The 21,545-nt window shown below is 50.0% G+C and overlaps 7 protein-coding genes across 7 annotated transcripts; 3 read left to right on the top strand and 4 right to left on the bottom strand.

Moving 5' to 3' along the window:
• Window positions 1–844: 844 nt before the first annotated feature.
• ASPBRDRAFT_200564 (5'-methylthioadenosine/S-adenosylhomocysteine nucleosidase family protein) lies at window positions 845–3,943 on the bottom strand (the record flags this gene model as incomplete). Its single annotated transcript, XM_067621451.1, has 1 exon — window positions 845–3,943. The coding sequence occupies one exon, from the start codon at window positions 3,941–3,943 to the stop codon at window positions 845–847; it is 3,099 nt and encodes a 1,032-aa protein (XP_067474199.1).
• Window positions 3,944–4,828: 885 nt separating this feature from the next.
• On the top strand, window positions 4,829–6,672 carry ASPBRDRAFT_48490 (histidine phosphatase family protein). The gene is made up of 2 exons (XM_067626097.1): window positions 4,829–5,082; window positions 5,134–6,672. Exons 1-2 carry the CDS (start codon window positions 4,850–4,852, stop codon window positions 6,554–6,556), a joined length of 1,656 nt encoding a protein of 551 aa, XP_067474198.1. The 5' UTR covers window positions 4,829–4,849; the 3' UTR covers window positions 6,557–6,672.
• A 134-nt stretch (window positions 6,673–6,806) lies between these two features.
• On the bottom strand, window positions 6,807–8,872 carry ASPBRDRAFT_34692 (uncharacterized protein; the record flags this gene model as incomplete). Its single annotated transcript, XM_067623262.1, has 2 exons — window positions 6,807–7,910; window positions 7,958–8,872. 2 exons carry the CDS (start codon window positions 8,870–8,872, stop codon window positions 6,807–6,809), a joined length of 2,019 nt encoding a protein of 672 aa, XP_067474197.1.
• An 898-nt stretch (window positions 8,873–9,770) lies between these two features.
• ASPBRDRAFT_187720 (uncharacterized protein) lies at window positions 9,771–11,814 on the bottom strand (the record flags this gene model as incomplete). The annotated part of the gene is made up of 4 exons (XM_067620108.1): window positions 11,401–11,814; window positions 10,685–11,350; window positions 9,833–10,642; window positions 9,771–9,806 (listed from the first exon to the last, which is right to left on the bottom strand). The coding sequence occupies exons 1-4, from the start codon at window positions 11,779–11,781 to the stop codon at window positions 9,771–9,773; spliced, it is 1,893 nt and encodes a 630-aa protein (XP_067474196.1). The 5' UTR covers window positions 11,782–11,814.
• Window positions 11,815–12,104: 290 nt separating this feature from the next.
• On the top strand, window positions 12,105–13,805 carry ASPBRDRAFT_48485 (uncharacterized protein). The gene is made up of 5 exons (XM_067626096.1): window positions 12,105–12,149; window positions 12,202–12,328; window positions 12,393–12,516; window positions 12,571–13,019; window positions 13,082–13,805. Exons 1-5 carry the CDS (start codon window positions 12,120–12,122, stop codon window positions 13,420–13,422), a joined length of 1,071 nt encoding a protein of 356 aa, XP_067474195.1. The 5' UTR covers window positions 12,105–12,119; the 3' UTR covers window positions 13,423–13,805.
• Window positions 13,806–14,453: 648 nt separating this feature from the next.
• ASPBRDRAFT_59367 (uncharacterized protein) lies at window positions 14,454–15,010 on the top strand (the record flags this gene model as incomplete). Its single annotated transcript, XM_067628049.1, has 2 exons — window positions 14,454–14,468; window positions 14,570–15,010. 2 exons carry the CDS (start codon window positions 14,454–14,456, stop codon window positions 15,008–15,010), a joined length of 456 nt encoding a protein of 151 aa, XP_067474194.1.
• Window positions 15,011–15,350: 340 nt separating this feature from the next.
• On the bottom strand, window positions 15,351–17,193 carry ASPBRDRAFT_59366 (fungal specific transcription factor domain-containing protein; the record flags this gene model as incomplete). The annotated part of the gene is made up of 2 exons (XM_067628048.1): window positions 15,351–17,076; window positions 17,150–17,193. 2 exons carry the CDS (start codon window positions 17,191–17,193, stop codon window positions 15,351–15,353), a joined length of 1,770 nt encoding a protein of 589 aa, XP_067474193.1.
• Between the last annotated feature and the right edge of the window lie 4,352 nt (window positions 17,194–21,545).

Here is a 21,545-nt window from a genome sequence, read left to right as displayed (position 1 = left end):
TCATGTGCCCCAATGCGAATATCGAGCCAGTCCACCTTTCCTCCGTCGCCATGAACTCCTTCGACTCGTGGGATTCTCAAGCTTGGACACCATTTGGTGCAATTAGACGGCCTGGAGTTACAACCACGATCAGCTCGATCTTAGATCCGACTCTCCTTGCCTTACAGTTTGACCAAGCCACAATCCAAGACCCAATGCAACTGGCCTCTATGTACTGCAACATGATGCACATCTTACGCACATTCTCAATAATGATGACTGAGCCACAGTAGTGAGACTTCATCACCGCAAGCGAGTTGCAATTGGTGTGCGGCTGCATCACAGACGCATGTGCATGTCTGTTGTACACCTCGATCAAATTGAACCATGGTAGCTATCTTGCAGCCATTATTGGCCATCAGCTCTGGTGCTTTCCCATCCTGTTTGAGCCGTCTCTCCTGTGGCTATTCAAGTTGAACTTTTGCAGGCTACTCTCAAAGCATCGCTAATCCGCCGATCGGTTGCAGATACCAGAAGGCATTGTGCCAGACTGATCGGTGCTTCTAGACGAACGAAATTTGCTCACTCGTATTTTGAGGACTCATCTGAAGTGTCTTGTCGCAGCACGTTCGAGTCTTCGTGGCTCGAACCACAAATTGAGCGGTATTTGTCCGCCCGATCAACCGCGCGCCAGGTTTATTCAAATTAGAAAAGATATTTGTCGCTTGAGGGTGGAGTAGACTGTTCAAGGTGACTCACATAGCCTACCTACCTTTGTGAGAATATACGATGGCAAATGCGTCTCTCGGCCTCTCTCCACCCAAAATCGCGTACGGCGGGAAATTCGCTGAGCTTATTATTTGATCTAGAAGCGGCCATGACGAAGGGGCCTCTTAATGCTGCCAGCCTCTTTGCTATGAGTCTGTATGTTGCCCTTCGCCTCGGATACCAAAAATTCGACCAGACCTGGCTCGCGATTGAGAATTGACCAACTCAAAGGAGTCCTGCTGCCAATTTTGGTATCGGTGAAATCAAAGAGACTTGCGGAAAGCAAAAGTCTCAAAATGCTCACGCACTTTCCCTGGAATGCGAAAGATAGCATCCGCTGACTCTTCTTGACCTTTGACTTGGATTGCTTTGACTGTCCATCCAGTTCAATCAAGAATTGCCTCATGCGAGAAACCATATCAGGGTCAATGGCGATATTCAAACTTTGGGGTTGAGAATCGGGCTGCAGTCCCAAAAGGACTCGGACGAGAGCCATGTTTCCATTGTGAAATGCGGCACCCATGGGGCAAAGATATCGGCCGCCCAGATCCCAAGCATGCGATCCACCCGGGAGTTGGACCTGTATGAGATAACGCAGGTCGCTGTGGGCCAAAACAAAAAAGAGTGGCCAGTCATGCTTGTACTGTCGTGTCGCAAACTTTTCAACAGCATTGTAGGCGCGTTTGAAGTCAGAAAATCGGTTGGAATATGCGCGTAGAAACTCCTTCTGTGAGATGCCCTCTGCTTGTGCCAAATCGCTGTGCTCGAGGACTTTGCGAATAGCATAGTCAAGGAAAGGGAAAGCTCTCTGTATAGATCCGTCCTTTTGTTCGCCTTGCGGCGTATCTCTCGGCACCAGGAAATCTCCGCTGGAGCAAGGCTGACATAATAGCAGTGCCTTGCAAATATAATCAAAACAAAATTGTTTCAGACGGTCATGAGAAACTCCAACTCCAATGGAGCTCGTCGAGTTATTTCCTTGGGACTGGATTAAAGCCAAGCCATTCCTTCGAAGTAGGAAGTCTCGAACGGACTCGTGGATGAAACGAACACGAGGCTTTCCTCTGCCGCTTTGTTTGACACTCTCAGCAAGGCCTTTGGTAACATCAAGAACGAGTCTGTCCATGACTGTGTTTGAATGCAACTCTGGATCGATATGGTCTTCAATCACATTTGTCTTCTCGAACAAAACAGCGAAATAGAATTCTTCTGTTGTCAAACTTCGGCGGCCGAAAAGAATGAGCTGAAGACTGAATAGGAGCAGGTGCATGTCTTTTTGATCTCGGGTCAGGATGTCTGTTAAAAGGTTATCGAGGCCGTCTGGTATTTCATCCAGTCGCTTTCGTAAGGCACTGATATTGCCTCTGTCAAATGCCTTATTTAATAAACGAACAACATGCATAACCCACAGGAAAACTCCATCTGCTCTTTCGCAGATATCATTTTTGATATCTTGAATCAGACTGGACTGACCACCTCTTAGCTTTGTATCAACATATTTTTTCAAGTCTTCTTCGTGCTCCTGCTGATCTTCAACGATGACCACAATTCCTTTGTCAAGGGTGATGTGTGGATAGTGGCGGGTTGCCAAGCAGATTCTCAGGTAGGCCCTATGTTCGACTGCGGATTTTCCAAGCTCTTGAAAGAACGTTATCATATCTTCAGCCTCCGCCTGATCGCATTCGTCTACTGCATCAAGCAGAATCAATATATGGCTCCCCCGTAAAGACTTAATTGTCAACGACAACAAGTTCTTCACGTCTCTTTTCGTCCAGACCAGATTGCCATCTTGGAGCTCAAGACGTTTTGCCACATTGAGAAACGTATTTCTAGCGTCAGGTGGCACGCTGGAATCCAACAGCTGATGTAATAATGATCGATACAATCCCATAATAGATCTTTCCAGGAGAGTACCCTGGGCGTGAAAGAAGAAGGACAGGATGACAGTATCACGAAGCTCTTTCTTCGCGTTCAATAGCAGGTACTTCATCATAGTCGACTTCCCTGCGCCAGGCTTTCCTTTGATCCAGAAAAAGCCCCCATGATCTGGCAACGACTCCTCGCTCATCCATGTCACGTACTCAGGGCGTCCAAGTATCCAGTCGCAAGTCTTCTCATGGGCCATGCTTATTTCCTCGAGACGAAATTGAGCCTGTGGGAACGTCAACGACTCTATATAAAAGTTGTCATCATAGCTGGACTCGCTGATTTCTGCAGCTGGCCTTTTCCTGCAAGATGTCACCGAGTGATTTTGCAAATATACTGGAGTTTCATCCAAAATCGCCCGCATACATGCTGCTGCACTGGCCGCTGCGAAGTGCTGCCATTCCTTCGTTTTGTGACTGTCGGCATAATCGCTGACACCCTTTATCACAATACATGGAATAACTTCCCAGACACCTGCGCCTTCCATCTCGAACCCAATGATATCCTCAGTTTCCGAGAATTGGTCGCGGTCGTGGGCGGACATCATGACCGTGTCTCCCGACGCGACAAGGCCGAAATGCACCACTGTTCCCTGATCCTGCCGCGCGTGATCTCCCCGACGAGCAACGAAGCCATCATCGCAGTGGGTGTATTGAGCACATTTGCAGTTTATCTCTTGGTGTTCGTACTCGGGGCTGAATAGCCTATCCTTCTCGGCACCCGGATAGCCGCTTGAGAACTTCTTCTGAACATTGGCCAGATAAGTGGTTTGTTGATTGATCAACCGCTCCTGATTCACTTCCAACTTTTTCAAAAATCCAAGAATCCCCGGTTGAGGTCTTGGGAGGTTGTCGAGCGCGGTGTTCTTACGGAGGCGTCCGAGATCGTACTGCACCAAGCCCGTGCTGACAATCACATCTCCTAGTAGAATATCTTGTACAGGAGATGTCTGACTCTTCGCATATGGAACACCTCCGCACACACCGACGACAAGCGCCAGCTCCAGACATGTATAGCTCCTCTTGGCATTTGTTGCCACACTGGAGGCGTATACTTTGCCTGCGCCGGGCATGTAAACGAGAACCACATGATATTTCCCGATGCTCCCCAGGGTATATGTGTTGATATCACCCGGCGGCTTTCGGTATTGGTCGAGGTTCTCATCGTAGATCGTGTCGAAAAGTTGTACAACGGCCTTAGCCTCCAGCGTCAGGGCGCAGATGATGGCGATCTTGAAATCTTCTCGCGATGAAGGGGGCGGGATGGGCATCTTGTCGCATTGAAGAAGCAAACTCGTGTCCTAGTCGCCCACCACTTGGTTCACGGCGATTGTAGAACGGAAATTGAGAAGCAACCAGCGACTCGTGATGTCAGCCCTCAAATACTTGTTAAGCGCCAGGAGCGGCGGGGTGTCTGTTGCTTCTGTTAGCACCGCCACTCTCCAGCCTTGTCTATTTGGACTAAGCGCCGTCTATCAGTCCAACTGGCACGCTGTTGCCAACATTGTACTGCCATCAGTATCAGGGGATTTCTCGCCCTCTTCATCATTCATTGAATCTATTCTGTCTCAAGCTAGATGACATTTTCCTCGATTCTCTGATAGAACTCTCATAATGACTGATTGTACAGACATAGTAGATTGTAATAACAATCATTGAAATGACTAACACAATTTATAATCATTTTCTATTATATTGTGAGCGGCTAATCGGCAAGAATCTCCTCACTGGTAATATCCTAAATCCAGTGGTCTCGTGTCGATTCAGATTCGAATGATAACGAACGAGCATTGCCAGATGATGAGGTAAGAAATCCAAGTGCGGAGATGTCATCCACGGTTTAGACAAATCATGATTTCCGATATTCACGGTACTCAATCCCCGTCATATCTGGGGTCAAACTCAAAAGCCAAGTGCCAATTAAAATCAGTGACATCAAGCTCGAACCTGAGCTCGGTGTCCTCTCCAAGGCAAATGGACTGACGTAAATAGTCACTCCTCCTTGAACTGTTCTTAGTCCCTGCTGGATTCACCTTTATCGTCGCCTTCAATTATGCGGCTTCTTACAAAATGAGACTCAATATCTTCTGGGCCAGTCTCCCTCTGCTACTTGTCTCGCGGGTCTCCGCCAACGATCAGTATGTGATGGAAGTGGCACCCACCACCACAGAGCCAGAATGGTTCAAAACCCGACCACAAAGTTTCCAAGGTGTGCGACTCTTACCTTTCCACCTGCTCAACTAACAGAGGCAGGCTACACGGCGACTGGAGCTGCACCGTTTCTAGCACAGACTAACCCGGCTCCCTTTGGCAATCCGGCCACCTACACAGTCAACCATCCGCTGGAGACATCGCAGCCCATCCGCGGAGCCAAAGATCGCAATATATTTCACCACATGGGAATCTTGAGGTAAATATGCTCTGTGCCTGATAGCCAGCATGCAGCTACATAGCCTAACAGTCCGTACTACCCTCGCGCCGACGGATTCGGAGTGGACGAACTCCCACGCCCCAAAGGCTCGAACATCACGCAAATGCATCTGCTGCACCGACACGGCTCACGCTATCCCAACAAGAACGAAGGGGATGATTTCGCCAACTGGGCCAAGGCCCTCGCCAACGCTACAGCCCACGGGGCCGTGTTCAAAGACGAACTCGCATTCATCCATGACTGGACCTACAACCTCGGAGCCGATATGCTCACCACACGAGGACGAGAAGACCTACTGGAGAGCGGCGTGCTCAACTTCTTCAACTACGGCCACCTCTACACCCCCGGTACCAAGATCGTCGCACGCACCACCACGCAAGATCGCATGCTCAAAAGCGCCGAGAACTTCCTCGCCGGGTTCTTCCACCTCGACTGGGACGAGCACGTGAACCTGCTCGCCATGATCGAAGAAAAGCACTTCAACACCTCCCTCCAAGCCAAGAACGCCTGTCCCAACGCCATGAAAATCTCCTTCGACGACGACTACGTCGCCGACACCGTCACCAAATGGAAACACCACTACCTTGCCCACCGAACCCACCACCTCAACTACCTCTCCGTTAACTACCACTGGACCATCAACGACAGCTTCACCGCGCAAACCCTCTGCGCCTACGAAACCGTCGCCCTCGGCTACAGCCCCTGGTGCACCCTCTTCACCTTCCGCGAATGGGAAGACTTCTCCTACACCTACGACCTCACCTTCGGCGGCAACTCGGGGTTCCAATGTCCCATCAGCCGCGCCATGGGGATCACCTGGGTGGAAGAATTCCTCGCACGCGTCGAGAACCGCTCCTTCTCGACTCCCGGATCCTCCTCCGCCGCAAACCTCACCCTGAACACCAACAACCCCATCACCTTCCCTACCAATCAATCCTTGTACCTCGACTTCGCACACGACAAGATCCTCGTCTCTGTCCTCGTAGCCTTCGGTCTACGCCAATTCGCTGACCTCCCATTTCCAGAGTATCATCACACTGGTGATGATGAAGAAAATACCATCCACCCACCCCGCTATAACCACTCCTTCCAAACCGCCAAAATCATCCCTTTCGCCGGCCGTCTCAACATCGAGATAATCCGCGCTCCACATAAGATTAACCCGAATCGTAGCCACCACCACGAGGATAACATTTATCTCAAGCATACGAAGGAGACGGAATACGTGCACTTCCTACTTAATCAGCGCACGGTGCCGCTCCATCAGAGTCTTCCGGAGTGTTGTCCGTTTCGGAGTGATGGGTGGTGCGAGTTGGGTGCGTTTCTACGCGGACAGAGGGATAGTTTGCGGAAAGCGGAGTATGATTTCTCTTGTTGGGGGGAGTGGGATTTGGGTGAGTTTGGGGAGGTGCGGGATGGGGTTCCTGTTCGGAGGGGAAAGTCAGGTTTGTAGGTGAGAGGAATGTGCTAGGAGGAAGGAGGAGGGTAGTACATTGTGTATAGTTGTAACTGTCGTGATTTAGTGATAGTAGTATGAGAATGGTCATGAGGTTGCAAATAAGACTGGTTATCAATGTCAATCACAGCAGTAGCTTCCATATATTAGCCACTAGCTCTATCTCATCATACTATAGCAAGAGGTATCAATAGGCCTGCACATTGAAATCCTCAGGCCCGAATCAAACTATGTACAGAACCCACTTTCAAGGCGACGTCTCCTTCCGAATCATGTCTACCCGCGCAATATCATCCGCACTCGGCTCCGGCAGGTCGGACTCGTCCACGAATGCCTCCCCGACCGCGTCTTCGACTTGTTCCAGCATGTATGAGACCAAGCCGACCGATCGCGCCATTCCTACTTGGCTCAGGCTCTCGCCGACCGCCGCTTCGATCTTCCCGTCGCCGCCGTTCTGCGCCAGGTCGGCTTCGAAGGCATGGCAGAGGGATTTGAGCGGCTCGAGGAATCGATTGCGAAAGTAGACGTAGGTCTTCTCGAGCTGGAGCTGCTTGCGCAGGTGCGGTGACGATACGATAGTGTAGTAGAGGCCGAGAGCCGCATGGATGGAGGGGGATAGAATCTGGGAGAACTTGATGAAGGATGCCACGAGGTCGGAGGAGACATTCATGAACAGGTCGGTCGAGTTGAAGAGTGAGGGGAACAGCACAGAGAAGTAGTGCGGGTCTAGGAAGATGCTGGGCTCTGCTGAAGTGCCAGCCTTGGACGAGTTTGCTGCTTCGAGGATACCGGTCTTGAGCCAGCCAATCGCACTGTCCTTAACGCTCTGGAAGCGATCGTCTTCCAGAACGGTTCGGATCACTTTGAATTGGGTGACCTGCGACGGGTGGGTCTGGATGATCGTCCCAGGAATCCGTCGCACGGAGCTATAGTTTTGACGCGCAGTACAAGCAGTCAAGGTCAGCACGAAGTCGATGAAATCCTTCTCGTGGGGTGCTGTGTCGCTTGGTTTTTGCATGGAAAAGACGGTCAGCGTAAGCAGAGAGTCCAGCAGCACCTGGGGCTGTCCGAATGCCACTTCGTCTGGAGAATTGTATCCTCCGACGAAGTTGTGGAAGATCCGTGCCAAGTCGGGGAATATGGCGATCGGACTGACTTGGCCAGACGAGAATAGTTCCGCGGTAGCCGCCCGCGCCGCGAGCAGCAACAAGGAGCCGTGTCTTTCCATTGGAATCTCATCAGCTTTCCTGGGCGGTTCCTCAAAGTCTAGAGGGAGAGGCTGGTCTCCCGGGGACTGGAGGGCAATTTCCAAAAGTTTCTTGTCATTGAGACCAAAATCTCGAGATAGAGCCTGCAACCGTTAGTAGAACTCAGTTAGCAAGTTTGTTGGTAGCTTACCGTGATCTTGGCAATGATCATGTCCCTCTCTTTCAGCTCTTTATGATTGGCAAAGGCATCGCTCGGTGTCTCCTGCTTGGCCAGACGCAAACCAGGTTGCAATTTCTCTTGCAGTCTAATCGCCCAGGACATACCCGGGTCCGACGGCCCTGTGAAGCTCAGTAGGTATGACTTGAGAGCCTCGATCAGGCCGAATTGTAGAAACCCTTGAACCAAAACCGGCTCATCGTCGGTGGCCGGAGAAGGGGACTGGACCTCGGCTTCCGGATCCGGGGCTGATTTCTCTGAGAGACGCAACACGCTCGACTCGCTGGGCACTCTGGGTGGCGGTGCCGGTCTCTTGGAGGGTGAGACGTCTCTGAAGAACTCCAACAACGCATACGTCGTCTCGTTCGTGGGCATGAGGGTGTATGCTTCCAGTACAGCCTGCAGCGACGTTGCGAGGAACCGACTCGGGGATTTGGTCTGGATGCGGGAGTGGAGAACCGACAACATCGAGACCAGAGTATTGAACTGCAAGATATGGCGGGGCAGGGATGCTTGTTTCGATGCGCTATCTTTGGCATCCGTAGCATCTTGCGATGCTTCATCAAGCTCAGCCGTGCCATCTTCACTATCATCATCCTCGTCCTCGGGTTGTAACTGCATGAGCGCATCGGACACTCGCAATATGACCTCTCGGGGGTTTCCCAGCCGGGCGATGTCGTGCAGGCAATCGAGGGATTGGGGCAGCATGGGCAGCAACAGCTGCACCAGGTCCCAGCCGATGTTGGTCGTCAGGACTTCATCCTGGAGCAGCTTGTGGAGGATGGGAAGGCGGGCGGGAGTGAGTTGGTATTCGAGGAGGGTGAGATAGGTGAGGTAGTCAGTGGCCGGCGGCAGCGCCTGAATGAGCGGATCTTCTTCGGCGGCCATTGCAAGGTCGGAAAGGCACACGGGGGTAGAAGAATGGGATGAGAGAGATGGCCAGCCAGCAGGAGAGATAGCAGCTGGTCGAAGCGGGACAGCCGAAACACGGAGAGGGGAGAAACGGAGCAGCCAGAGAGAGAGAGACTAGACAGAGAGGCAAGATGGGCCATTGGGGGGAATTGCTTAATGCCATCTTGCACCGCCCCCGTGCAGATGATGTCACCCGTCCCCCACTCGTCTCCAAGAACTTTACGCTCTTTTCTTCCCTTGTACAACAGGACAAAGGATCAGGAACCGGATATTATCCCGTTGTCTGGTCCTATTTTCAACCATCCAATGACTACGGAGGCAGCAAGTCACTCAATGAGTACCATTGCGGCCATGACAATGGCTCAACCAATTGACTAACTAGATAGTGGCCATCTCTGTCACAGCTTCATCCCACTCAAACGCCTCTTGCCTATTGAGGTAGAGATGTGCAATGTCTCCGCCCGTTTCTACGTGAAACAGGTTCAAACTTTGTAACGTCTTTGACGTTCCATGTGCGACCAAATTGCAAGTATGGGTATTGCAAGTATGGGTAGCCACTCATAATGCCTGCTTACTGTTTGACCCTTCTGATAATGTCGATGCCTCAGGCTGTAAAAAAACATTTGTGGCACTCATCCATGGAAATTCATCTAGCCGTCATTTCCCTCGGACGAGGTGGATAGATAATCCGGAGCTACCGGGTCTGACAGAGGGTCTTGCCAACACTCATCCTCGAGAGGAGCCGCAGTGAAGCTAGCTCGACAACATCGGACAATCAAGTTCACGGAATAAGGCATCCCAATCGAATGCTTGGATATTCGCGTCAAGTTGGGAAATCTGCCAAATCTCATCCAGGTGGGGAAGGGCGGGGATGCTATCCTCCTGTTCGCCGACAATCATGTCGGTAAGGCTGGATGGGCTGCTGTCGGCACAGACCGACTCAGAAAGAGCCTCGCTGACCGACATATCATGTTTTCGCAATACTCGCTGGAAAGACTCAAGGAGCTTGATGGCAACGGGGGAGTCTTTCGTGGCGTCCTTCAGAATGCTGCATGCGTCGACTACTTCCGCCCGGCGCTCTTGCCGACGTACAGGGTCCTGAGAAAGACACATTCCCAGGAAAAGGGCCGTAATCGCGATGCCAACGCACTGCAAAATGCCCGAGAATTTCAGTCTCGTAAGCACAAAAGGGATATCTTCAATTGCCAGCATCCTTTCTGCCTGGATGACACAGCGGGCTGCTTCCAGACAAGCCTCGCTTGAGGGGGCATAAATTGAATCTACCAAACCGCGGGCTAAGTATGGGAGATGCAGTCGGCATCGCTGTGAATAGACTAGGGAATTCAGGATATACCGCTGGATCATAATGCCCGGTGCAATATTCGGATACTTGGCCATCAGGTCCTCAAAGGCATCCCCGTCCAGGCGGAAGAACGGTGGTAATTGTTCAATGAATGTAACAATCCTCTGGTCCACCCCCAAAAGCCTCTCTGACTCGATATCCCCGTCGTTGTATGTGGTCATTGAAGAAGAATCTATGACTTCCCGACATATCTCTGCTAGCTTGATACGCTGAAGACTATATGAGATTTCGGTAGGTTGGTCCATCGGTCGGTCCATGACGGGGAAACCACCCGTAACATCTGCATCATTAACATGGCGAGGCTTCCTGACCACCATATGTAGGGGATTGATGCTGTAGGTGCCCCTATGAGGACCAGGAAACTGCGATGCCATCCTGTGCCACTCAGTAATGGGGCTTAGTGAGAGGCAGATGGACGAAGGTACATACCAATCCGTAGCAACCAGATACCACCACACTCTTCGCTTCATTTCAGCGTCAACAGAAGCGCCAGAAGTCTCCTCTCTTCCGTCTACCCCTGCTTGAAGGTCGACTCTGTGCAATGACAGCTCTCGCGCTGCGGTTATGGCTGTTGATAACAAATCACGGAATCGAGCAGTGATACCTTCAATATTAGTGATGACAAACGATATGATAATCATTGCCTGGATCGCCTCAAGAGATTGAAGAGAGATGCGACGACAGTGATCTAGCAGGTCTAGTGTTCCTTGAACCCACAGAGAAGATGCCGCATTCACCTGCTGAGGAGTCGCCAATGATGCTCCTTCCGAGTCCTTCCGCGTCCATGTATACATCGCACTGGACAGGATGCTCAGAAGGAGTGCCATCTGGCCAGGGCTTACGGGTGTATGTTCGTCGATGCCACGGTAGATGTTGTCGACCATTGTACGCAGTAAGTCGCTGAGGATAACATGATGGATGTAGGTGATATCATCCAAATACTTTTCAATCAGAATTTTCGACTCTTGGTAGAGTGGGATCGAAAAGCTTCTAACCAAGTGGCCTGGACTGCCGCCGTTAATGGTCATCACACTAGTGATATCCCATATCGAACATGATCGAAAAGTCGTCGTGTCAGTTCGGATGGAACTCTGTTGATGGTTACCTGTGGTCTTCAGCAGAAGGCTGGGGATATACATACACACGACAACTGGCTTGCGCACTCCGATTCGAGCCAAATTGCATCCGCCGCCGCTTGCTTGTCCTTTCGCGCCAGCTGTGGTCGACTTCTACGACGATCTAGCTTCGGGTCTTGCGCTCGAATAGACTGTCGGTCTGTTCGAAGGACGATCTCCTCTAGCCGTTGCAGGCGTGTCAGAATATCCGCTGTTTCATGACTATTATTATTACTCTGAGGACTGTCATTCGATACTATGGAGTGCAATCCGCAGTCAATTCCCCGACTGATGCAATTGGAGCAGGGAAGCTGACGGCTGCACCGCAGTTTTCGCGACCGACAGAAGTGGCACGAAACAGGCCTTGGGCGCGAAATTTGCTTCCGTATATGTGACCGAGGAGGCATCGTGCATGTTTTGACACTTGTGTCTCTGGATAAAGTGATGATAATGCGAGACAATAGAGGTGAGAGTCGACACGAACGTGGCGAAGGATCCGAAGGCGTCCTCCATCGAGCCAATCATCGTGGCAGTAGCCCGCGGAGATTCCGCGGAGAACCAAGCCCTGAGACGAGCTCTATATAATCCAACCATGCTGCTACTGGTTTCCTGTCCAACAACTTCTTTCATTCCAATGGACTCTATCATCTCTCAGATTCGTGCCTTGGCCCTGACGGCTGATGAGCCAGGTCGCGCCAGCATTTACAATGAACTCCGCTCCCTTCTGCCGGATCTACAGAGCCCGATGGATATGATCATGGATCTTTTCAACTCGGTACTTGGTTCCTCCACATAGCTACGTTGCACATGTCTGACTCGTCTCGTAGCACCTGCGAGTGGCAGTCGTCATGCTCGGAATGAATACTGGTCTTTTCCGAAAGTTGGCACTGCATGACTGCGCATGGACACCATCGGAGCTGGCCAAGGATTTGAAAGTTGACCTACAGCTCCTGGGTAAGCATCTCATGTCTGAAGAAAGAGCTCAGGGATACTAAGACTGCTTTGACATGCGAATCAGAACGCATTCTTCGCTACCTTGCAGCAAATGGCATCATCGAAGAGACGGCGGCGGGACAATTCCGAGCCAAGCGAACAACCAGAATGCTTGCAGATGAGCGTTCGGAGGCATTCGTACTCTACGCGTAAGATTGCTCATAGTGTATTGACATGAGGCTATTTATTTACTCATGAAACAGATTCGAAACCTGTGGGCCAGCCAGTCAAGCATTTCCAGGCTTCTTCGCAGAGAATAATTACAACGATATTACGGATAATAAGAACACTCCGTTTCAAAAGGCCTTCTGTACAGATCTCACCTGTTTTGAGTGGTTATCTCAGCGTCCGAAGCTCTTCGATGCTCTACAAAAAGTCATGACCGGCCTTCAATCCACAGACTGGTTTTCGAACTTCGACCTCTTTCACCAAGAGGCTCTTCGTGTTGCTCCAGTGCATCCTGAAGGAAAGGTTTTCTTTGTTGATGTCGGCGGTGGTCATGGCCACCAATGCATTCAGCTCCGAAACAAGTATCCCCATCTCCAAGAGCACCTTGTGCTGCAGGACCTTCCCGAAGCGGTCAATCACCTTCCTTCCCTGGACGGTATTAGGGTTATGGCCCACAACATTTTCCAGCAGCAGACAATCAAGGGTAAGCAGATCTCGTATTCTTGAAAATTTTGGCCATCATCTAATCCAAACTTGGCTCAACAGGAGCAAGATTCTACTACTTGCGACGAATCCTTCACGACTACCCGGATTCCCAATGCATCCAGATCCTCCAACATCTTGCTACCGCCATGGAGTCTGGGTCAAGAGTCCTCGTGGACGAGATTGTGCTGCCGGATGGGAATGCCCCATGGCAAGCAGCCTTGGCTGATATGTCCTTGATGATCTCGCTTGGTGGTAAGGAGCGAACAAAGAAGCAATGGATGGAGCTGGCTGAACGTGTGGGACTACGCATTGAGTGCATACACGCCTATGATCCGGAGTCAAACACGTGTATAATTGTGCTTCGGCAGGTTGAAAGCTCTCGAAGCACAGTGCAAGATTAGAGTCTTGCGACTGGCTTGGACGTTCTCAATAAGCCACGAACTATCCCGACTACTCATTCAATTCATTGACATTTTATATATATCGTTTCTATCAATTTGGAGCAACTTACTCGCAATTTACTCGCAATTAAAACACAGTGTGGCATGATTTGAGTCGATTCCCAATGGTAGAACGCACACATAGAACAATCCTTCAGCATTACGAGGCACGGAGTATACAGCGGGTATCGCGCCACCCGCAGCAGCAACAGGCAACAATGCATCCATCTCCGCCTAGAGATTGGTACTTCTCCGGCCTCATATACCGTTGCCAACCACCCAGTCAACCACATGCCCTATCCAGACCCGACCCAGTCCTGAAGAATCCTTATCCCGTTATAGATATACCCACCACTGATGCATCAATCCTTCAGGAACCAAGAATTCAGAAGCTTCACAAAATCACACTAGGCTCCAGCAATAATACCTGCGCACATGAAGTCAAGTTCTTCATTCGTTGGAGAAAAGAAGATGCAGTGGGTTCTATCCGGAGTGTCCGTCGGAGTTCCTGACCGGGCGGTTGCTACCGAGCATTAGTATATGCAGCCAGCAGGAGAGAAAATTCTCCTCAACGAGTGATGTGAGAACGTGGCTTATCATGGTGATGCTTGTACTTGCTTGGTATTGCTTGTTTGGTTATATTGGATTGATGATTGGATAGAGGAGAGGGGTTGAAAGATGCAGTCTGGCCTGATCAACTCGATCTCCGACGGGATTGATCTACTCCTTGAAATTCTTCTTGTTTCTACTGTTGGTTTGTGGGAATTATTGGTTGGGGGATAGATGGGTGGTACGTGTTTTGCAGGAGTAGTATACATGGATACATGGATAGCATAACGGATTGATGCATAGGGTAGTGAGAGAGAATCAGGGAATGATATAAATACAGTATACAATGCTAATGTCTCATCTCATCAGACAGTAGCAACTAGCAAAGACAGAAGTTGGAAAGAACCGAGAAGGGTATACCTCAACGAGTGAAATCAGACACAATGTTCCAGCTCAAGGTACATAGTCTCCCATAACCATCTATCTCACACACATCCATCCCTTCATGCACCACCACCACTACCACTACCAAACAACATCTAACAAACTAAATATATAGACAATCCTCCCCATCCTCCCCCTCCTCATCTCAACGACCCTCGCCGCCCCCTCCTCAAACCCCCATGCCAACACCAACACCAACACCATCACCCACTCAGCCTCCTCCTCCGACTCCGACTCCAAATGTGTTTACTACTGCGGCACGCACTGCTACTGGGCCAGCGACATCAGCGCCGCCCAATCCAAGGGGTACAGCCTACACGAAGAAGGGCGGACGATCGACGACTACCCACACGTCTACCATGACTACGAAGGGTTCGATTTCAGCGTCTCGGGAACATACTACGAGTATCCAATTCTGGATGATTACGAGGTATATGATGGTGGTTCGCCGGGTGCGGATCGAGTGATTTTTAATGGCGAGGATGAGCTTGCGGGTTTGATTACGCATACGGGGGCTGAGGATTATGATGGGTTTGTGGAGTGCGAAGCTGTGTAGATTCATTAGAATATAAAAAAGGGGGTTAAGGGTGGATGATGGGAGAATGAGAGTCCGAGTTTGTTTTTTGAACTTATGATTGTGAGTTTACTCCGTAGGCGAGTGGAATTTGATTAGAAGTGTAACTACGTTAGCCAGTTGTAGGTATCAGGTAGAGATCGACAAATTCAGGTGGAGATCAAGAACAGACCGGCCCGGTGGGTCAGCTTGGGTTTCTCCAATTGATGATTTTTATACCTGCAGCTCGGCACACCACCGTCGGGATATCCGAGTGCGAGTCGGGAAGTGGCATCCACTACTCTTTCTACGCATGTCTTGTCACGACTCAAGTGTTGCATTCCTATCTGTATACATGATCCGGAGTATTTTGCCATGGTTCCACCAGTACACTGTCCGCCACCCAACTCATGTCAATATCCAACATGTTGTTGTCGGTCCAGCTCGACACTTCAAACGCTGTTTCCGTTGACAGCTCGGGCTCCGTTGCAAGGGCTTCAAGACTACCCACATCAGAGCCAAATGATAGGTTGACCATAGGTGGTATTTGGGTCTCGTCGAAGGCAAGATGGCTATGATCAGACATGACGCCGCTGGATGCAAGGGATCCTGGAGAGGACACTGCCGCCGAGCCAATGCACGATGCTGGCTGGCTCGTAGGTGAAACTATGCTGGCAGGCGGACAGACCACCTCTTCTGCGCGCCTTCGGAGATCATCCATGATCTCTGGGGCTCCATGCGGCATCCCAAGACAATCCACGAGCATAGTAAACGTTCCCATGGCAGTATCCACAGCCTTTTGCGCTTCCGCGGCGAAGGTGCACTTCGGGTTGGCCAAAATAAAGGCTAGGAGATAGAGACAGCTGTCCCACTGACAGCGGAAGACCGAGAGGCACCTCGCAAGGCTTTCACCTTCAACTAGACTTTGGTGGCAGATCACCGTTAATGTGATGGCGTGCTTCAGGCCGGTGACAGCGTGCGCATGTGCTCGCGGCATTGAGCTCGGTTCGCCGCCCTGCAAGTAAAGAAAGGGCCGCAGAACCGCCACACTCAGACTGTGGTAGCTAACTTCGAGGGCGAACTGCTGTCGCTGAAGCCACAAGGGGGCTTTACGGTCCAGACTAACAGTTGCTCCTTTCAAGAGGAATGAAAAGCCACGACTACCGTCCTTTCGAGGAATCCGTAACGGAGAAGGAACCGTTTTAAGACCTTCCCGGATAGCCTTAAGAGGTCGCACCATAAACACTGCGATTGACTCCAAGATGCCTGGTAGGTTGCGGATGTCAGTCTCATGGGTCTCTCGGAGAAGCTCTGTTTGTTGACGCTCAAAAACTGTTCGTACAATCTGGAATGACATGAGTAGCTTGGCCCAGTGCACCTGAAAGTGATTCGAGCTCAAGCCGCCCATTGGGGAGATCGTCGGCCAGCCGCAGGATATCTCACCCTGAACAATGAGTGATGGTCGCCCCATACTAGTGGTGAGGTAGCTCTCCAGTGTATACAAAGCCCACCACACCCGGCGCCGGACCTCCCGCTGCCTTGCATCCATCTCCTCTGGAGGATCGTGATGGAGGCCAAGTCCATATGCCAAGCGCACTGCGCCGTCGATCGTGGTGTATGCCGGCTCAATGCGGTCCGTGTACAACAGATAGATGCTCGAGAAGATGAATGTCTGTACGGTGGCCACCGTCGGGGCAGCCTGTTCCTCTTGCAGAAGAAGTTGCCGGGTGTGATTATATAGCTGTTGTCCGACTATCCGGACATCGCTGCGACCAGATGCCTCACTGGAAAGAGCAGTGCTGGTGACTTGCATGCAGATGGCTAGTAAACTGTCAACAAGAGCTGATGGCTGACGGACTCTGCGTCCCGGCGTCCACAAGGCATCGTAATATGCTTGGAACTCTCTCACCCCTAGGATGGGCCAGAGAGACTGGACATGTGGCCAGCCGGTGTTGAGTAAATGGCTCTCCTCGGTCCTCGACAGCTCAACTGGAAGACCCTGTTGGTTGGCAATGAAAATGTCTGTGATATCAAGCTCTCCTGTCTGAAGCCCTGGTCTAGCGGCCGTTCTGTACAACGAATATCACACATTATTAGCTTGTGTCTTTCGGACAGACAATGTCGAAAGTAAAGAACACCTACAAGCTCGCTACTCGGTCAAACTGGGCATCCCAAGGTTGAGACATGGTGCACCACGCAAGGAAGGTGTCGGGAAAATGTAGAGATAAGGAAATTCGTCAATGAGCCGTAGAGCTTCCCGAAACGAGTTCTGTGCACTTAGATGAATCCGCAGGTCCTGCCTGCCATCGCATTCTTTTTTCATTGTTCTAACGGCCGATTTATGTTTTGGAAAGAGCGGGTCCAGATGCAGGAGCTGCAGTGATGCATCCTGGTTGTCGGGTATATCAAAATTTATCTTAGTAGCATGCATAACTTCGCCACCGCGCTACTCAGCGGCTTGCCCAGTACCTTCTTGGTCCATTGCACCAGTAATAAGGCCAGGAAAATCCTTCCTCGCCACCGGCTGTCAGACTAATGGCAGGTGGGGGCGCCCGGCGCAGACCTGGAAAAATGGTGATTGTCGACAGACACGGTGATAGGGGCACATACCCTTGTCAAGGGTATACCCGACGCTAAAGACGATTGAAAGATTGGAGCGCCGCACACTGCAAAGATTATTTTTGGGATCCGGCAGAGCTTTGCTCAACCACAGCTGTCGGGCATCTTGCATAAGCCAACATCACCGTCCGCTAGCGAACTAGCGAAGGTCAGCGATAACCCCTGCCTCCACTCTCGGTATGATCCACAAACGGGCCAAAGTGACCAACTTGTCGTACTGCAGTCGGTGCCAAAGCTCGCCGCACAAACTTTCTCCGCTGGGGGATGCTCTAGGTGTGTGTTGGGCGGGTTCACTGTTGAGCTCAGTAATGGAAACTACGCAAACGACAGGTTAGTACCCCCCGAAACAGCACCTACCAATTTACACTTATCACTTGGTTGTCCAAGAATTTAGTTGCATTGAAGGATGGTCTGGTTTGCTATTTGGAACGATCCTGGTAAATGTGACAGTGTCTGACCTTCCGCGGAAATATGTGGCAGAGTCTAGATTGGAGCCCGGCGAACACATTGCCTAGTATATGTCAGCCGCTATTATGCGTCCACCATGCGGGGTATACATATTTTCGTTCATCTTCTGGATTGAGATTTTCTCAGACCCAGATCAACAAATCCTTGTATGTGCTGGCAAGAGCTTTGCTTGGCTGTTTGCCTGTCTGCTGATGGAGAGGTCGAAGACGTTGGAAGCTGGTATGAAATGGGAAGGTGTGGGATCAGGTGAACCCTTCACCAGCTCCCATTATCGGCACAAATGGCTTCTGCATTGTAAAATTTCTCTACGAACACTTGGGCCATTGGCGGTACGCTGAACCTTTCGATCTTCGGTTCAGCCCGGTCCATTCTAGCCTCTATCTCCGTAATATCTAGCCCGCGGTCAATTAGTCTCTACCATGTCAGTGGCCTGTGCATCAAGCAGTTGCCCCGTACGAGGATCGAAAATATGTGCATGAAACCGGCATTCTTTCCCTCAAATCGGCCATGCCGTCTTTACTTTATTGTCGCTTCATCTATCCCTCACAAGAGCGCAGTGCAGATGGTCCGATATCTGGCCTCCCGTGAATTATCAATCCAAGACAATGGCCGCGCCCGCCATGTAGATCAGCTTGTGATTATTCCCACGATGTCATGGCATAGGCCACACTCTCTTCTCTGGCCGGTTCGCTTGAGCTGACATCGATGTATAGCGGCAAAAGTCCCGAGAGATATACTGCCTGTGCTGATGCAACATAATAACTGGCGTCTTTGTTCCCAGTACGGCCTTGAGGAGCAAATCTCAAATCCTGTCAATCGTAAGTTGTAACGTAGGTCCCACTGCACATATCGAGCGGTTGCTGTGCCGAGGCCCTTATTTTCCGATCATCGAGCATTGGTGGAGAAAGGATTGGCCCACGTACCGTTGGTGCTCTATGGTCACTCGCCAAGAGTACAGTCTCTGCTCCTAGTCTGCCACCAGCGGAATTTTTCAGGTACTGCAGACGGTCTGGACCAATATCAAAATCACGCAAACAATCTTAAAGCCGCGTAGGAATTCTCAGCCATGGTCTGGCGCTGAAGCTGAGGGGCGACACGGTGATCAGGATCAAACATGACTGCACCAAGTTCTTTGTCAATCCTGAGAGGACGGCTCGCTTACTAGCACACCACCATGCAGACAGAATATGCCTGGACGTTACATGTCGACTAATCGGTAAGTCATAAATTTTTGGTATTTACTATTGGGTGTTCGAGTCGCCCCAACCTAAGAGATAAGTATTTGCTCTAGTAAACTCATATATTACCCAGACTAGTTCAATCAGTCGAACAATGATCTCATGAATCCAGGTTAGGGATTCGGAGTTCTCTCCTGGTCTTGCTGTTCTTATTACATGTTTCCGCTTATAAAGCGGATTCTATCTGGTATGTGTAATTTGAAGTAAGAGTAAACAAACGGTAGTTATGATCTTTATTTTATATAAAGTATTAAAGTTTAAACTTTAATATCATACTCAAGGTCAAGAAAGCGAATATTAGCATCTGTCTTCATCTCAGAATCATTGATCAATAATTTTATTCTTTTACCCCGCCCTTATTCTAGTAGTACTAATAGTATGCATGTGTCGGAAGGAAAGGCGAGTCAGTCAGAAGGGAGAAGAAATCTTTTTTGCTCGGCGTGTCATTAAAGCAGGAAAAAAAGCTCTTCGGGTAAGTACTTCCGAGGTGGACACCCTCTCATCGGCGATTATATCAAAAGGTGCTGGAATGCCCCCGTCCTTCATCTTCGCCGATGCAGCATTGGCGAAGTACCCACCACACCAATCGATTAGAAAAAAAAGAATAAATAAAAAATAAAATAAACAAAAGGATTAAAAAAAAAGATAGAAAGAAAACAGGATAGCACGAACTAAGTCTGCACGTGCCTGTTACTTAAAACGATACAAAATAACAACCATCGCATTCGGCTTTGAATCGAGGGGGAGCGGCGCCTATGCGTAGATTGATTATCAGATGGATAAATAGGATTCCTTCTTTTTCCGGCAGATATTATGAGCGAAAAGGTCCAATCATGTCCCAACCCTTATGTCGGTACGTATGTACCTTTGCAAATTGCAACGGGGCAACCCTACAAGGTACAGCGCCCGACGTTCCGCATGTTCCGTGCTTGCCGTGCTCCCAAGCCTGGAAATTGAGCAGGATTATACCTGCATAGAAGCTGAGAGAATTCGATATGAGCTCGCGTAGAATTTTCTTTGGGGCTTTGTATCTGTAGCTCGTGCCTTGAATATGGGGATACGCTTCCAAAAGACACTAGATGGAATGACTGGCACTTCGTAGTGGATCCGGAGGTTTATACATCCGTGAACTCCGTAGATATGCTGTTTCCTGAATATTGGTGTCTCCAATTTCTGCTAGACTTCTATCGGCTTTATTCCTAGTAGCGCTCCTAAGTCGCCGTCTTGAGTACATAGCCGTGGGTAGTATGATCCCTGGATTTTACCGGAGCAGTGTGGACGCTCGGACGCTCGCCGAAATGTGACAGCTGGCTCAAAAATACGCACTAATTTCAATTACTTCGCTTGCTGCATAGAGCCACTGTAGGTCTTATGTGGTTTATTGAAACGAAGTGGGGAAGAAGCGCCCGGGAACGGCTATCTCTAGTTATGCTCCAACAAAACGTAGAACTATCACAAGATGAAACTGAGACATTTAGATCTTTCCTGAGCGTTATGGAGCGAGACTATGGCGTGGCAGCGCATGTCAGCATGTTCTAGACCACTCAATGCACAATAGAGTAGCAAAATTAGGATCTCACTATATGGTTGGGTCGTCCGTGTTCACGTACAGAATACAGAATGGTAGGAAGAGCAGCTTTGTTGCTACTCGTGACCGTCGTTCATGATACAATCGGAAAAAAGGGAAGGACGCTTTGATCTATGTGATGTACCTAGGGCGCTAGAATCAATGTGACTTGTTTATATTAACGAAGATCTCTGGATGTGCTTGGCAATGGCGAGGCCCGAATGCCAGGAATTCACTGAAACATGATGGCAACCTCTCTAATATCGTCATTCTCATTGGAAGTCCGAAGTAGTACAGGGCAGAAGGCCCCGTGGTAAGATCCAGACTTCTTGCTTGTGCGACGTTAGCCGAGATCATCTAGGCCCTTGGTAATATCGAACTTCCGACAATATAAGCATGGCTTTGTAGCCTAATAACAGTCAAATTCTGCTGGCAGATAAGCTGCACGATTGCTCACAACAGATCCATCCTAGTGATAGCTGCTCTTGATAACTACCACGAATCGAAACAACATAGTGGAGATACGGAACAGACATACTATTCGCTAATTAACAGGTTCGCCAAAGGCGACTAGAGAAAACACTGTTTAAATAGCCGCTTTGTCAATCTAGACCATATATCAAATTGGAAGTCTCTCCGCACTGTC

The sequence above is a fragment of the Aspergillus brasiliensis genome (assembly GCF_001889945.1).
Source record: "Aspergillus brasiliensis CBS 101740 unplaced genomic scaffold ASPBRscaffold_18, whole genome shotgun sequence".
Lineage (NCBI taxonomy): Eukaryota > Fungi > Ascomycota > Eurotiomycetes > Eurotiales > Aspergillaceae > Aspergillus > Aspergillus brasiliensis.
This window is presented reverse-complemented; position numbering and strand designations above follow the sequence as displayed.

Excerpts from the sequence above, each read along its gene's own strand:
- ASPBRDRAFT_48490 (XM_067626097.1), top strand. The coding sequence starts at position 4,850 with ATGGTTCAAAACCCGACCACAAAGTTTCCAAGGTGTGCGACTCTTACC. Across the intron at positions 5,083-5,133 it reads CACCACATGGGAATCTTGAG|TCCGTACTACCCTCGCGCCG; the intron begins GTAAATATGCTC and ends ATAGCCTAACAG.
- ASPBRDRAFT_48485 (XM_067626096.1), top strand. The coding sequence starts at position 12,120 with ATGGATATGATCATGGATCTTTTCAACTCG. Across the intron at positions 12,150-12,201 it reads TCATGGATCTTTTCAACTCG|CACCTGCGAGTGGCAGTCGT; the intron begins GTACTTGGTTCC and ends CTCGTCTCGTAG. Across the intron at positions 13,020-13,081 it reads CCAGCAGCAGACAATCAAGG|GAGCAAGATTCTACTACTTG; the intron begins GTAAGCAGATCT and ends TTGGCTCAACAG.